The 15,485-nt window shown below is 39.9% G+C and overlaps 1 protein-coding gene across 1 annotated transcript in view; it reads left to right on the forward strand.

Moving 5' to 3' along the window:
* The window catches only part of zgc:194282 (SH2 and PKc_like domain-containing protein), a 29,795-nt gene extending 14,705 nt beyond the window's left edge, over positions 1 to 15,090 (forward strand). Inside the window, exons 4-8 of the mRNA XM_012850090.3 lie at positions 2,658 to 2,805; positions 5,776 to 5,934; positions 8,354 to 8,535; positions 9,600 to 9,756; positions 14,634 to 15,090. Of these exons, the coding sequence (XP_012705544.2) occupies positions 2,658 to 2,805; positions 5,776 to 5,934; positions 8,354 to 8,535; positions 9,600 to 9,756; positions 14,634 to 14,833 (846 nt within the window). The 3' untranslated portion in view covers positions 14,834 to 15,090. The remainder of the gene's footprint in view (positions 1 to 2,657; positions 2,806 to 5,775; positions 5,935 to 8,353; positions 8,536 to 9,599; positions 9,757 to 14,633) is intronic.
* Positions 15,091 to 15,485: the final 395 nt, after the last annotated feature.

A 15,485-nucleotide genomic window follows, 5' to 3' on the forward strand; every position in this document is an offset into this window, starting at 1 on the left:
TCCTAACATGGAGACAAACGCTCTCTTGCACTTAAATGTGTTTAACAGCGGACAGCTCAGAACCAGGCAAACTGCTCCTATGAATGTGAAATTAGTTTGATATTCCAACATCCTGGAGCGTTTCTTCCTCACATGAAACGGTGCACTGCAAAAAAGGAACTCAAAGTAAGCAAAATTTTCTTGAAATTAGTTTATTTGTCCTTGATTTGAGCATGTAAATAAGATTATTTGCCAATCGAATGAGTATTTTTACCCCTAAAATAAGACGAATAGATATCCTGCACTTCAAATAAGATGATGGAGATGAATTGTTCCTATTTTTAGAGCAAAAATGTTATTCAGTTGGCATATAGTCTTAATTACCTGCTCAAATCAAGGATAAATAAATTAATTTAAAGAAAATTCTACTTTTTGTTCCGTTTTTGCAGTGTGACTGTTAACCTTCAGGGATAAATTCTTCCAGTTTGAACTGGGATTTAACACGTTGCACCATTTCTGACTCTGTCGGCAGATTTTTGTGCTTAAAAGTACATTTATCCATCTTTTAAATACTTTAATAATTAACGTGATGACTGTAGTGAACCCCAACAATGAATGTGCGCAAATAGACTGAAATGTTGCAAGTGTCCTTAATTTCAATTTAAATTTTGTTCTCTTTCTAATTGTTATTTTTGGTTTATTTTATGTTTAACTTGTACCGATTGTGTTCGAATTATTTCTAATCACAGTTATTTATTAACCAATCTGTTAATTATGTTTTAAGCATTTGTTGAATCATTTCCTTTGTAGCACCAGATTTTTAATTGCAATAAAATTTTTCTAAATAAAAAAAAAGGTGTGTCTCATTTATTGAGGCCTTAATATTCCTTATATCACTTAAGAAAAAATGCCAACCTGTATGATGGAGGAATAAAAGGTTAATTTTAAATAGAAAAGCAGATTTATTGTTATGATTCAGTTTTGGTCTGTATTCCCATTGTATTCAGGTTTCAGAAAAAAAAACAAAAATAAAAAATGACTTCAAGGAGTGAACTGTTCTACAGAGTTTGAAAAAGAAAACTTATAATTATCTATATTATTCTAATTAATAAATCTCTCCCTCTGTTTTCCGTCAAGTCAGCCCGGAGAGCAGAATTTACAACCTAAGCCTTCTATGTATCATGTTTCTAAATTTGACTTTCTTTTATGGCTCGCTTTAATCAGCCCTATCTCCTGCATAAAACACCAGAGGCATAAAGTTTTACAAGGTTCAGCTCCTCGCAGAAACTGCTTCTGACATCTTCAGAGACTTTTTTTTTTTTCTGCAGTGATTCTATGGGCTTAATTTTTTATAGATCTTTATTGTAGCTGCCCGTAGAAACCGTTGCTCTGCCGAAATATGGTGTCTCTAAAAAAGGAAAAACTCCAAAGGGCAAACGGGAAATGAATGTTTTTTTTTTAATTGGCCCTTCAAAATAAAGCTCACGCAACTCTTCAAAATAGGAGTCAGGCTGGAAAATACAGAACATGGTTCATATTAGCTAAAAAATTAACAGGCTCTAAAGTGGCATTTCTAAAGCTATTTATACTTTAATGTGACTATTAAATGAATAGAAATAACTTCTTTTTGTGTAATTGATATAATGGTAATTTAAAATAGAGAAGCTTTAGCGAAGAAAAAGACAAACTTAGTCAAATACCAATTAAAATTGACTGTGAAACGGCAGTGAATGAGTCTAAATCCATATTTCCTCCTAATCTCAGGTAAAAACTCAGCCTGACTGTGTCTGAAGAAACACAATAAGGTTTCCATTCAATTCACGACAGAAAAACGGAAAAGCTGTCAAAGCAACAAGAATATGGAGTTAATTTTGTCCCATTATTGTTGCAAAGAAAGAACATGTTTTGTAAATAGAAATATGAAACAAACCAATGCAAGCCAGAAAGTAAACTTTGAAAAACGTCTTAAAAAGATTTTGAGATGTAATTTTTGTCTCTGATTTTATTTTTTTAAATAAATATTTTCCAAATTTAAATTTTTTCAAATTTAATCTTATTGTTTTTTTTTGTTTTGTTTTTTTTTACAGATTTTATATTTTCAAATTATTTTTTTTTCCAAATTTCTGTTCAGATTGAGAATTGTACTCTTTCCAAATCCATTTTACAGATCACATTCTCTTCACTTCTCACTCTTGAAGCACATTGACCAATAAAAATGATGCTAACATCCAAGACCAATGGAGATGTGAATCTGAATAGAATGCAATTCATAAATCTTATGCTAAAAATCTAAAAAAAAAAAATGTTGGAAAAGCTTAATTAAAAAAAATTCAAGTTTCTTTTGGAAAGAATAAAATTACACCACCCATGTGAACAAATTAGACAACCCATCAGTGTCTGTTGGCACATGCCAAGGTGCGGTGTTAAGGGTTTATGATTGTTAAATCCAACACCAAACCTGTTTAAAATGCATAATCCTTAATTTCTATGAAATATGTTCAGACAGATTATCTTTTTATTTTTTATTTTTAGATTGTATTGGATTTCCCATTGAGGGTCTGTGAGGATCAAAATGTTAATTTAGATGTATGTCCTGCTTTTAGAGGTAACGGAAAATAAAGCTGACTTTGACTTTGACGACTGTGCTGACCAGAATCTTTTTGTTTCTCTCTGTCCAGCGGGAACTCTTCGACATGGAGCCCTGGGAAAGACCGCGGGAAGAGTTCAAACTCCACAGGAAACTGGGAGAAGGACACTTTGGAGAAGTCTGGGAAGCCATCTGGACCAAAGAGAACAAAAAAGTGGCCATAAAGACGCTCAAACAAGGTGCAGTCCCCTAAGAAACAGGAAGCTTGGTGTCGGTGCGGTCAGAGCAGCAGACTAGGCTACAACTCATTGTACACTCGCACCGTGGACCATTCAATTCAATTTCTATTTAATTTATTTATATAGCACCAATTCCTGACACATGTCATCTGAAGGCTCTTTACAAAGTCAAATCCAATCAAATCCTCCAGGTTGGTCATAAAGTTTCCTCTCTAAGGAAACCCAGCAGGTTGCATCAAGTCTCTCCAAGCAGCATTCACTCCTCCTGAAAGAGCGTAGAGCCACAGTGGACAGTCGTCTGCATTGTTGATGGCTTTGCAGCAATCCCTCATACTGAGCATGCATGAAGCGACAGTGGAGAGAAAAACTCCCCTTTAACAGGGAGGAGAACTTCCAGCAGAACCAGAACCAGGCTCAGTGTGAACGCTCATCTGCCTCCACCCACTGGGGCTTAGAGAAGACAGAGCAGAGACACAGAAAGCACAGAAGCTCACATTGACCCAGGAGTACTTTCTATGTTAGAGAAGACAGAGCAGAGACACAGAAAGCACAGAAGCTCACATTGACCCAGGAGTACTTTCTATGTTAGATGGTAATAGAGGATGATGTGCCTCCCCTGATGATGTCACAGCTAACAGAACACCAGACCAGGTGTACCTTCTATGAAGAGAAAAATGACAGAGAACAAAAAGTTAAAAGCTGAATTAACAACAAACAATACAAACTGGAGAACAGTAGGAGAACTCAGCAGAGTAAGAGAAATAGACCCTGATGTCCTCCAGCAGCCTAAGCCTATAGCAGCATAACTATAGAGGTAGCTCAGAGTAACATGAGCCTCTCTAACTAGAAGCTTTGTCACAAAGGAAAGTTTTAAGCCTAGTCTTAAAAGTAGACGGGGTGTCTGCCTCATGGACCAAAACTGGGAGTTGGTTCCACAGGAGAGGAGCCTGATAGCTAAAGGATCTGCCTCCCATTCTACTTTTAGAGACTCTAGGAACCACCAGCAGACCTGCAGTCTGAGAGCATTTTTAGAAGCTCTGTTTCTACAGCACAAAACGAGAATCAGCTCATCTGAACACCTTTAATTAAGACCTTTATTCAGGTTGCTACAGTTACAGAGAACTGCTGTCTGGGTTATACACAGAAAAACATCTCTAAATGAAGTCCTCCTGAGGCTTATCAGTTGTTAACCACCTTTGATCTTTACTTACAAATAGAGAATAGAAAAAATGTTATTGTCCCACAGTGGGTGAATTCAGATGTGCCAGCAGGAGATAATATTAAAGTATATAAACATACAAAAATTGAGATAAGATACTGTACAGTAAGGACAGATATACAACATAAGAATAATGTTTAGTTATTAAAAATAGCACACATAAAAAATGGCCTCGTCTGCAGGTCTATAAAGCTTGGAGCGCCTCACTACTCCAGACATTTTGAATTGAGAAAGTTTCCTGGATGGGAAGCTAAACGTCTTCAGTTTCAGAACAGAAGTCCAATTGTTTTTATTTTTTTAACCTGTTTTTGGATTGATCCTGACCTGGATGACTGATGATCTTCACCAACATTTTCCCTTTTTTGAGAAGTTAATATTTTACAGTTTAGTAAAACTGTGCATTTAACATCCTGCCTAAAGGTGATCTGAGGTAAACGTCTCAGAGAAACAGTCAGATGTGGGTTTTTCACGTTGAATCATCAGTTAGTTGGCAAGAAGTAACAAAAATACTGAAGTAGTTTGTGTAAAATAAACCCAAAATAAACCTTAGAGTCCTGACTTGGTGTTGGTTTGTCTCCAAACATGGAGGTGCTGCTGTCTCTGTCCAAAGCTTATTGATCCTGGAGCCTCGTGCTACATTCGGTTGTAACGTTACAAACCCGAGTCCTGTTGTGTTCATCTCCTCCTAACCGAGGCGGCTACAGTTTTGGTCCCTTCCTTTCGCCTCGGACGTTGAAACTAGCAAGTCGCAGGTCATCGCTTCTTTTTTGCGTTCCAGTTTCTCTTGTCGGACAGAAGGGAAAAAATGGATGCTCTCTCTGTTGCTAAAACACTAACCCTGTTCTAAGCTGTATTTTGTGCTGATAGACGGAGCTGAAACATCCCGTCTGATGAACGCTGAAAGGCAGCATGTGTACGCCTGACTAAACGTTACATAAATAATAGAGAGCTGCTACAAACAGTCAAAGTTTGAGGTTTTAATCAATGTTGATGTGAGTAGCAGCCATCATGACTACAGAAGTCTGGCACCATCTTGCTGGACCAGCTTCCCGACTCTTAATATCGACTTTAGGGGTCGTTCCAGTTAGATTTTCCGACCCGGAGATCGTGAATCCCGACTACCGAGGACAAACGGACTATCTGACTCAGATTCATGATTTCCTTCCTGACTACACCTTCTCTGCGTCCTTAGGAGAGCTGCCGACCCACACGTTTCCCCAGACGTTTCTTGGTGTGCTTCTGTAGAGGAAAAAACAGCATTGCCTGTGAGCTAAAACCACTGAAATTAAACATCTGCATGTTCAACGGCTTTAAAAAGTGCTAAATAGGTGCAGTCTGTTTTCTACATTTTACTTTTTTTTAATCTATTGCGCAGTCTGACCTCAGATTGGACTCTCTGGGATGTTGACATCGAGACCAATTCTTTTCTCTGGAGAATAAATGATTCTGGGTCATTTATTAATGGTCTCGAAGCTTATTTAGGGTCATTGCTGGTGTTTTTCTGCCATGGCGATTAATCTCCATTAATCACCCAGTGCTGTTGCACTTGGTTTAGTTAACATATCCCTACAAATTTATATGTTCTGTGACACAACGAGGGGACGTTTTATTTGCTTTTTAAGATACTACAGACGAGGGTGAGGATTTAAAACCAGGACAGAATCTCTGACATCATGCATAGCAATAAATATGAACAAATGCTCCCAACAAAAGGCTAAACCCAGCTGTGGTTTTCTTCTTGTTTTCCTCAGAGGACACGAGGCAGGACGAGTTTGTGAAGGAGGTTCAGGCACTGAAGAACCTCCATCACCCAAAGCTGATCCAGCTGCTGGCCATGTGCTCCAGAGGAGAACCTGTCTACATCGTAACTGAGCTCATGAGCAAAGGAAGCCTCAAGTCCTACCTCGCCTGTGAGTACGCGGACTTCCCGCCACCCTTTATGCCAATGCCAAAAAAAGTCTTTTATTTTATTTAAATCACACACAAAAAAAAACTCAACCAAAAATGGAGCAAACATGCTATTATAAATTGTAATTAAACAAATAAAGTAGTTGAATATTTGCAGGAATGAGTGAGGAAAGGCATCCTGTTTGCTAATTCATTTGGGCTAGATTTAAAGGAATATAAAGAAATATAGCTTATTCACTTCTTCTTAAAAAACACTTGCTGTATTTGATTTAATACATTAACTAAAAGCACATTTTGGTGCAAAAAAAATCTGCTTTTGAGTAAGAGTCCTTGGATATATCTGCTATAAAACTGAGGCGAATCCAAAAAAGCGTGGCTATTATTCGTATTTACATCTTGATTCAATGTAATTAGATATTAATTTGTCAGAATGGATTTTTCCCCTAATTAGAAATAAAAAGTCTCCATCTGTATCAACCGTCACTCTCTTTAACTGCACATCAGGGGCCACATAGGGCCCCTGGGCCCCACTTTGGACACCCGGCTTTATGCCCTCTGGTCTGAACCTCACCAGATTACACCCAAATCGGACCATTCCCTCCAGTTTAACTGTTTTAACCTCTCTGGAGATATGCCTGTAATTAGGTCCATATTTAAATTTTCTGTGACTGAGCGTAAGGGCCCCATCCTTAATCAGACAAAAACAGAAGATCTTTTGTGTGAGCATTTAAATTAAAATGGCAGAGCAGTGTGGAGTTGTTCGTTGCATCTTTAATCGTGATGGATTTATATGCGCAGGAGATTAGTTGGTCACGTGTTTACGCGTGACATTGCTTTTATGATCTGCGGTCTGCAGAGCAATAACAATTCCTGCAGTGTGTCGATAAGAAAAGTTAATTTTACACTAATTCAGGTCATAATCTCCTGTGAACGAGGGACTGTAACTCTTTAAATAAAAATCCGGCCCTGCTTGTTGTAACAGTTCGTGAACAGGCAGCTACATGTTGCCTATAAACTAGAACAGGAGTCCTGTCAAGGCACGTTACAAGACAAACAGGTCCAATTTATATCCAGGTTTATAATAATAATTATCTTTTTTAATCATTACAACATACATTCCACTCCCAATGGATTGCATCGGCTATACCTGCTCCTCTGTAGGGTCGTAGGGGGTGGCATTGAGCGTGAGGCGGGGTACATCCTGGACAGGTGGCCAGGGCAACATAATTTTCACAACCTGTATTTATATCGGACTCCTACTGAGACACGAAGCCTCATTCTGCAGAAAGATGAGTTTAAAGCCCGGTGTGGCCATATCACGTCATTTTGGTTTCCATGCCCCTCTGCGCGGATAAAAGTTTTCACTCCACATGGAAAAACATTGCAGGTTGCAGGTTCGTAAATACAAACATCTTTGTGATTCGGCCCAAAAACATCACCGTGATCAACAAATTGTTAACAATTAGCGGAAAGAAATCTCTGTTACTCTTGGAAGAAAGTAAGAGGCTTTAAAAGGTTAGAAACAACTGTGTTTTCTGCTGCTGTATGATTCTCGCTTTGGGTGCGAGAGGTCCTGGGTTCAAATCCCGGACGAGCCCCCACAAATGTTACGTCCACCAGGCCCGTTTGGTGGGATAACATTAAAAGAGACCACACAAGGATTTTCTGGTTAAATTAAAATTGAATTTGTTAAATTATACTAAAGAAATAAAACCTGAAGAGGGAATACCTGAAATAAGAAACCAAGAATGGATTAATGCAAAACCCATAACTAACCAGAAATAAGCAAATGTAGAACAAACCTAACAAAACCCAACCATAAGATAAGCTACAAACCAAACCAAACCAAATGGGGTTTGGTTTGCAGCCAAAACATACGTGCAGTGGGGTGTGGTACGCTTGGTGTAGGAGCACAACGCTGCCCTCTAGAGTCTAGGAGAAAAGCGCTACTTTGGAGGAAAAGCCGCACAGAGCGTAAATGCTGCAGACGTTGCGTCCGCACGTCTCATTTCAAGCAACCTTAAGCCATCTTTAGTATTTTAGGTATGCTGCACATGTGCCCTCCCTTCACATGCCACCCTGGGTAGCCGCCCATATCAAAAACAGCCTGTGCTCAGAGGACGATGGGGATCCTGGATTCTCTGTCCGGGGAACCTGAAGGGTTCCTCCAGAGGTTGCTGACGAGCATCTCTGGAGAGACGGACGTGGAGTCGGTTCATTTGATATGTTTCTAGCTTCTGGTGGATTTCCACAGATCGCTCACATTGTCTAAGGCTTTTTGAAGGTAGATGTGATCATATGATGCTGTAATATGGGGGAAAATTATGGGGGAATGCTCAGGTTTCTCCAGCATCGTGTTGTCTTCTTTGTCTTCCTTCTGAGTGTTTCTCCACTGGGCTGATTTTGAAACTGTGTTGTTAGCTAACGAAGGCCAGGTGCTGAAGACGGCCCACCTCATCTACATGAGCGGTCAGGTCGCAGACGGCATGGGCTACCTGGAGGACAGACACATCGTCCACAGAGATCTGGCCGCCAGGAACATTCTAGTGGGAGACGATCTCATCTGCAAGGTGGCTGACTTTGGGCTGGCCCGCATAATTAAGGTGAGCGGGATGTAACTGTCTGAAAGAGGGCAGCCGGGGCCAAAGGTTTGTGTTTTATTATGATACTTTAGCTACTTAGAGTTAAATATCAAGTTTAATTGGATGCTGAACAATGTTTAAGTAAATTTAACACATTTTGGATTCTTTTAGTGATGTGCCAAAGCCAAAATATCCTTTGTTAGAATTGTAATTCTCTCTGGAATGCTGGATTTCCACTTCTTGACCAGATCAGAACTGGTTGTGTTCCTCTCTTGTCTTCTTAAACCTTGGAGCAGATACCAGTTTGTTCCCTTCTGTTTTCCGTCTATTTTCTAAGCGCTAGCTACAGGTTTTTATCCCCAGAGTAGACTCAATAAGACATTTCATGACCTCAGGTCCAAAATGTTCACGATCATTGAGCCACTTATCGTGACGTTCAGCATCACAAGGCTGAAAAATCCACAGATCACCAACAAATTGTTCCTGGATTGAGGAAAGAAGTCTCTCTTGGTTGTGTTACTGGATTGAGAAGCAATCTCCACATCTAACCTAAGACGTTCTCCTCGAAGTCTCTCTCTCCTTTTCGTCTCCTGGTGTTCCAACCAACAGCAGGAGGATTTGTCAGAAAACAACTTTGCCCCAGTCTGCTGCAGTTCATCCTCATCTTTTTCATCCTTCATGTGTTTTTTTGGCCCAGACCCTCTTCTTTTTTTTTTTTTTTACAGCTTTTACAACTCAGACCGAGCTCGTCAAGGGCCATCCTCCAGAAAACTAGCGATTCAGCTGCAATATTCTCAGCCGCGGTTTCTTGCATACGAGGCCATGTTGTTATAATTTGGTTTAGGCGGTTTCATCTCGTCCGTTCCTCTTTTGCAGCCATCGGCCTGCTAATCAGACGAGAACAGAGTGATTTCAGCTGGAATATCTCACATGTTCTCCTGGGCTGATGCTTTGGCTGTACTGACGTTAGGTTTGCTTATCCTACGGCACAGGAAACCCTGCAGAGTTGACTGCAAGGCGTTTTTTTTAAAGAGAAATGCATTGAAGCTGAGCCGTCTGTGTGCTATCGCCATCCATCTCTGCAGGACAGCGTGTATACCGCCAGCAGAAACACAAAGATCCCAGTCCGGTGGACGGCCCCCGAGGCGGCGCTGCACCAGCGCTTCTCTGTGAAGTCGGACGTCTGGTCGTTTGGCGTGCTGCTCTACGAGATGATGTCACGCGGCAAAATGCCTTACGAAGGTACAGTAGTCACTTCCTTTCTTTAATTTGTGAGCAAACCGGTCATTCCTTCAGAGGAAGGCGTTTGAATGGATGAGGACGGCTGAAAGTTTTAACACGCTAGGCTCTTTTCGCCTGTGGCTGTTTCGCCACAGACCTCATTTCATTTTATTGGTATTCTGTGCGACAGACAAAGCATCGCATGAGTGTAAAGTGTGAATAAAATGAATCTCGGTTGTGAATTTTCTTGTCACAAATAAAAAAAATGGTGACCCTGTCACTGCAGCTACAGCAGCAGGTCTTCTGGGGTTTGTCACACTGGATGGAGAGCATCTTTGGACTCAGCATGCAGATATAGATCTGGACTTTGACTAGGCCATTCTAACGCATCAGTGTGCTCTGATCTGAACCAGCCCAGTCCGTCTCTGGCTGTTTTAGCACAGCAACAACGGAACTAAAAATAAGTAAAATGTTCTTAAAATTTGTGTATTTATCCCTGATTTGAGCAGGTAAATAAGATGATCTGCCAATATAATAACATATTTGCACTTAAAATGGGAACAATTCATCTCCATCAACTTATTTCAAGTGCGTTATATCTAATTATCTCATTTTAGGGGTCAAAATTCTCACTCCATTGGCAGAAAATCTTATTCAGCTGCTGAAATCAAGGAAAAATACACTAATTTCAAGAAAATTTCACTTACTTTTAGTTCCCTTTTTGCAGTGAGGGCACAGGTGCCAAACCCCAGAGGCTTCTCTGCGTCAGGACGCCTGAATCACATAATTAGCTCACGAGTAAAACGAGGAGGCGCTTCAGTCATTGGACTCAGGTGGATTTGGGACATCCGTAAAGTCTGTAGTTTGACCCCCCCTCCCCTCCCCCCACCTGTTTTGTAGCTGCATTTCCTCTCCACTCAAGCCTTTCGCCTTCTTGGTGGGATGTGTTGGAGTTGCAGCCGGTGCAGCGTTTTCCTCAGTGCACTGCAAAAACGGAACTAGAAATAAGTAAAATGTTTTTAAAATCTGTGTATTTGTCCTTGATTTGAGCAGGTAAATAAGATGATTTGCCAATGGAATAAGAATTTTGCACTTAAAATAGGAACAATTCATCTCCATCGTCTTATTTCAAGTGCAGTGTGTCTAATTATCTTATTTTAGGGGTAAAAATACTCATTCCATTGGCAGATAATCTTATTTACCTGCTCAAATCAAGGATAAATGCACTAATTTTAAGAACATTTTACTTATTTTTAGATCCGTTTTTGCAGTGTGGCTGAAAGGTTCAGTTTTAGTATCATCTAATCCCGGAGCTCCTTCTTCCATACATTTAGGGAGTCACCGACGTGCCTTTTGGCAAACTCAACACGTGCCTTCTTATTTTTAACACTCGGTAAAGGCTTCTTTCTTACATAAAGCTCAGTTCTATGGATGGTACGACTTATTGTGATCTATGGAGGGACCCTCCGGTCTCTGCAGCTCCTTCAGAGTGACCTTTGGTCTCCGTGCCGCCTCTCTGATTAACGCCCTCCTGGCCCGGGTTGTGGGTTCGGCGCTCTCTTGGCAGGTTTCCATCTGAAGGTGATGGACCTGATGGTGCTCCGGGGAAACATCAGAGATTTTTATATATTTTTTTATAACTCCACCCTGATATGTTCTTCTCAACAACTTTGTCCCTGACTTGTCCGGAGAGCTCCTTGGTCTTCTGGGGCCTTTCAGGAAAGGTGTGTTCATACTGACAGGTCATGTGACTCAGGTGGACTTCATTTCACAAATTATGCGACTTTTGAAGGTAATTTGTGTCACCAGAACGTTTTTATTGCCAAAGCCAGTGGAGACGTGCATCATGGTGTTCGGTTTTAATTTTTTTTAATTTTTTGTTGTTGTGTTGTTTCCATTTCCCGTCATCAACTTAGACTATTTTGTGTAGATCCATTACAAAAAAATAAGATTATAAAATGTTAGCCAATGGGGTGTATACATTGAAAGCCATAATATTTTTGATTAATTATGACACAATTTTTCATTGTTTTAAAATATGAACCGCACCAATTCACCATACATATTATCCACAGAAAGAAAACCAATAAAGGAAACTCAAATCACACACAATTTAATCTTCATTCAGGATAAATAAAATTTGGCTCAGTCCACTTAATGGTTTAGTTGCACCAGTTATTCCCAGTTTGTCTGTTTTTTGTTGCCCCTTATTGGTAGGGAGGCCAGAAATAGAGACAAAGAACACAAAAACAACAAGTCATATCAAAAGAGGGTTAATGATATTATATGACCTGATGATATCTTCCCTCCTGTATATTACTCTGTCGCCATCCACCAATGGAGGATTTCTGCCAAGTCAAACCGGCCGCAGCCCACAAAATGTTATAGCGGTTCATGCAAATGTAATTTTATCAGCCTTTAAACCGCCATATTTGCATTAGACAGCCTTGGCTGCATGTGTGAAGCAAACACACATGAAGGAAGCAAAGCAGCGTTAGCAACGCGGACAAAAGGAAAAAAGTCTGTAACTACTAAACATAAACCTCTTTCTTCCTGATGCCACAAACCAGATCAAATTAACTTATAAGGAGCTGGTTTTGCTACTACTAATTAACAAACCTTTTCCTGTTGATAACCAGCGTACATAAAAATGTTATCTGTAGAAAAAAATGGCCTGACATCAGAGTATGGCAAGCTGTTTTATCATAAAATAGTTCACGCAGGATCTTTAAATCAGATATCCATAAATTGGCTGTTTTTTTTTATGTCAAAAAGAACCTTTTAATTCTCCTTGCATCTAAAATATTCTCAGATAGCTTCGGTACTTTTCCTCCACGGAGAAATGGTTTCACTTTTCTCACTCTTGTGTTTTTGCTCCCAAAAACAGCTTCTACATTCTTCGTTCTAGAAAAAAAGCGATTAGGTTTCTGACAATGAACATTTTATAGAGCTGCAGTTCAAATAAAATCTGCAAAATGCTTAATTTTAGATATTCAACATGTCATTTTTTAAGATATGTTTAATTTAATTTATTCATCTGTTTGTTTAAATTTGTATTTCTAGAATAGCCTGTATTCACATTATTCCTAGTTAAACGTCTATTTCACAGACAAGCAGCTGCAATGACTAGCAATAAATAAACATCTTTAAAGATATTTTGCTTCAAATAGCGCCATGAAAACAAGACAAGAAATAACTACAGTGTAGATGTTTGAAATGTGATGTTTTGCTGGAGGTAAAAGCCCAACACCAAGAAAAATTAAACCATTTTTTGCTGGAGGAATGATGTTTGAGACGTCTAAAAGTTTATCCTGTTCTTCCGAATATCTGAAATCTTTTCTTTCAGGAATAATTGGGTTAAAGAAAATTGAAGTACATGAAAATGGTTATGGATTTGTGAATAAATAAAATCAGTACTTTCCTTACTTTATCCCTGTTCTGTGGATTTTATATATATATATATATATATATATATATATATATATATATATATATATATATATATATATATATATATATATATATATATATATAAAATTCACAGAAGAACATATAATAGTTTTCCATTCTACTTTCATATTGTGAGTTTTGACATTGTGAGCTTAAGAGGAAAACTTCACATAATTTTCTACAGAAGGTTTAATTCAGAGAAGGTAAAACTGGAGAAATCTGATCTCTAGTCCTCCTGCGTCGTTTCAAAGCAGCTTTAGATTTTCGGGGAATTTCTTTTGTGTTAAAATAGCTCAGCTGAGAAGTGACACAAATGCCTGGGCTAGTTCTTCTGCATGACTCTACCACAGCAGTATTACACAAGTGTCGGGAAGGCAGCGCCAGGAACTTGTTTGGTGTGTTTTCCTGTGATGGAGCGCATTGCATTAGAGGAAAAATATTTCCAACAATAATGTAAGCGGATAACCGAGGTGAAAGCAAATGATGAATCCCAGGACGGCTCTATATAAAGTTAAATTCAATCAAATCCTCCAGGTTGATCAAAAAGTTTTCTCTCTAAGGAAAACTCGTCTGCATTGTTGATGGCTTTGCAGCAATCCCTCATACTGAGCATGCATGAGGCGACAGTGGAGAGGAAAACTCCCCTTTAACAGGGAGGAGAACCTCCAGCAGAACCAGAACCAGGCTCAGTGTGAACGCTCATCTGCCTCCACCCACTGGGGCTTAGAGAAGACAGAGCAGAGACACAGAAAGCACAGAAGCTCACATTGACCCAGGAGTACTTTCTATGTTAGATGGTAATAGAGGATGATCTGCCTCCCCTGGATGATGTCACAGCTAACAGAACAACAGACCAGGTGTACCTACTATGAAGAGAAAAAAAGAGAATAAAAAGTTAAACGCTGAAATAACAACAAACGGTGCAAATTGGAGAGCAGTAGGAGAACTCAGCAGAGTGAGAGAAATAGACCCTGATGTCCTCCAGCAGCCTAAGCCTATAGCAGCATAACTATAGAGATAGCTCAGGGTAACATGAGCCACTCTGACTAGAAGCTTTGTCAAAAAGGAAAGTTCTAAGGTTTGTATTAAAAGTAGACGGGGTGTCTGCCTCACGGACTAAAACTGGGAGTTGGTTCCACAGGAGAGGAGCCTGATAGCTAAAGGATCTGCCTCCCATTCTACTTTTAGAGACTCTAGGAACCACCAGCAGACCTGCAGTCTGAGAGCGAAGTGCTCTGTTAGGAACATACGGGGTAATCAGAGCTCTGATATATGATGGAGCTTGATTATTAAGAGCTTTATATGTTAGAAGGAGAATTTTAAATTATTTTGTTGATTTAACAGGACGCCAATAGATCAGTGATTTCAGGCACCAATCTACCATGTGGCTTGTGTTTGTCTGCGTGCATTTATTTATCTTCTTTCCTCTCCTGTCTTTTTGTCTTTAGGAAAAAACAATAAGGAAGTGATGGACATTTTAACATCAGGGTATCGGCTGCCGAGTCCTAACCGCTGTCCTCAGAACATTTACCGAATCATGTTGGACTGCTGGCATTCTGACCCGTCGAAAAGACCCTCGTTCCACTCCCTGCAGAGCCAGCTGGATTCCATATATGAGCGGATTTATTACAAGACCGTGGAGGTGTAGGAGGAGACGGGTCCTGGTGGAGAAGTGCGCGATGGTCCTCCTCTGCTGGTTTGGAAGCCCACAGAAAGCAGAAGGAAACATTAATTCATGCTGCGTGGCGTCTGTAAAAGCTTTAAAAAGACGTTAAAGGAAGCGGAGGATCGAGAAGAGCAACACAAGCAGCCCAGCATGGATAAAAAAGCTGGGGATGAACTGGGAAGGGAAAGGGTGAATGAAAGAAGCTGGAGAGGAGTCTGCAATCGTGTTTAAAACAAACTTAAGACTCTGCAAACTCCTCAAACTGTTTTTAAAATTCTGCTCTTGTGTTTTATAGATTTCTAACGATGTCTGTATGTGCCATGTTTGAAATGTTACAGGCTAACAGGCCAGGGGTGTGTGTGTCACTGATTCACTTCTGTTTTGGATGCAAAAACATGTTGTGAAAATGGAGGTTTTGTGCAATATTTAAATGAACGCTGGGTTTAGAGAAGGTATTTTTTCCTAGGTTTATCACTTCCTGCTCTAGAGCTAGACCCCTGGAAGAAAAGATTGGATGAAAGTTTGGTTTTTGAAGTAGTTTCTTAGACTTAGCGAAAGAACGGCCTCGGTTATGACGTGACTCTGCTGAGCCCGTTTCCTCTCAGCGGACCGTCTCCAGACGTAATGATCGGTT

Source organism: Fundulus heteroclitus, chromosome 1 (genome assembly GCF_011125445.2).
Source record: "Fundulus heteroclitus isolate FHET01 chromosome 1, MU-UCD_Fhet_4.1, whole genome shotgun sequence".
Lineage (NCBI taxonomy): Eukaryota > Metazoa > Chordata > Actinopteri > Cyprinodontiformes > Fundulidae > Fundulus > Fundulus heteroclitus.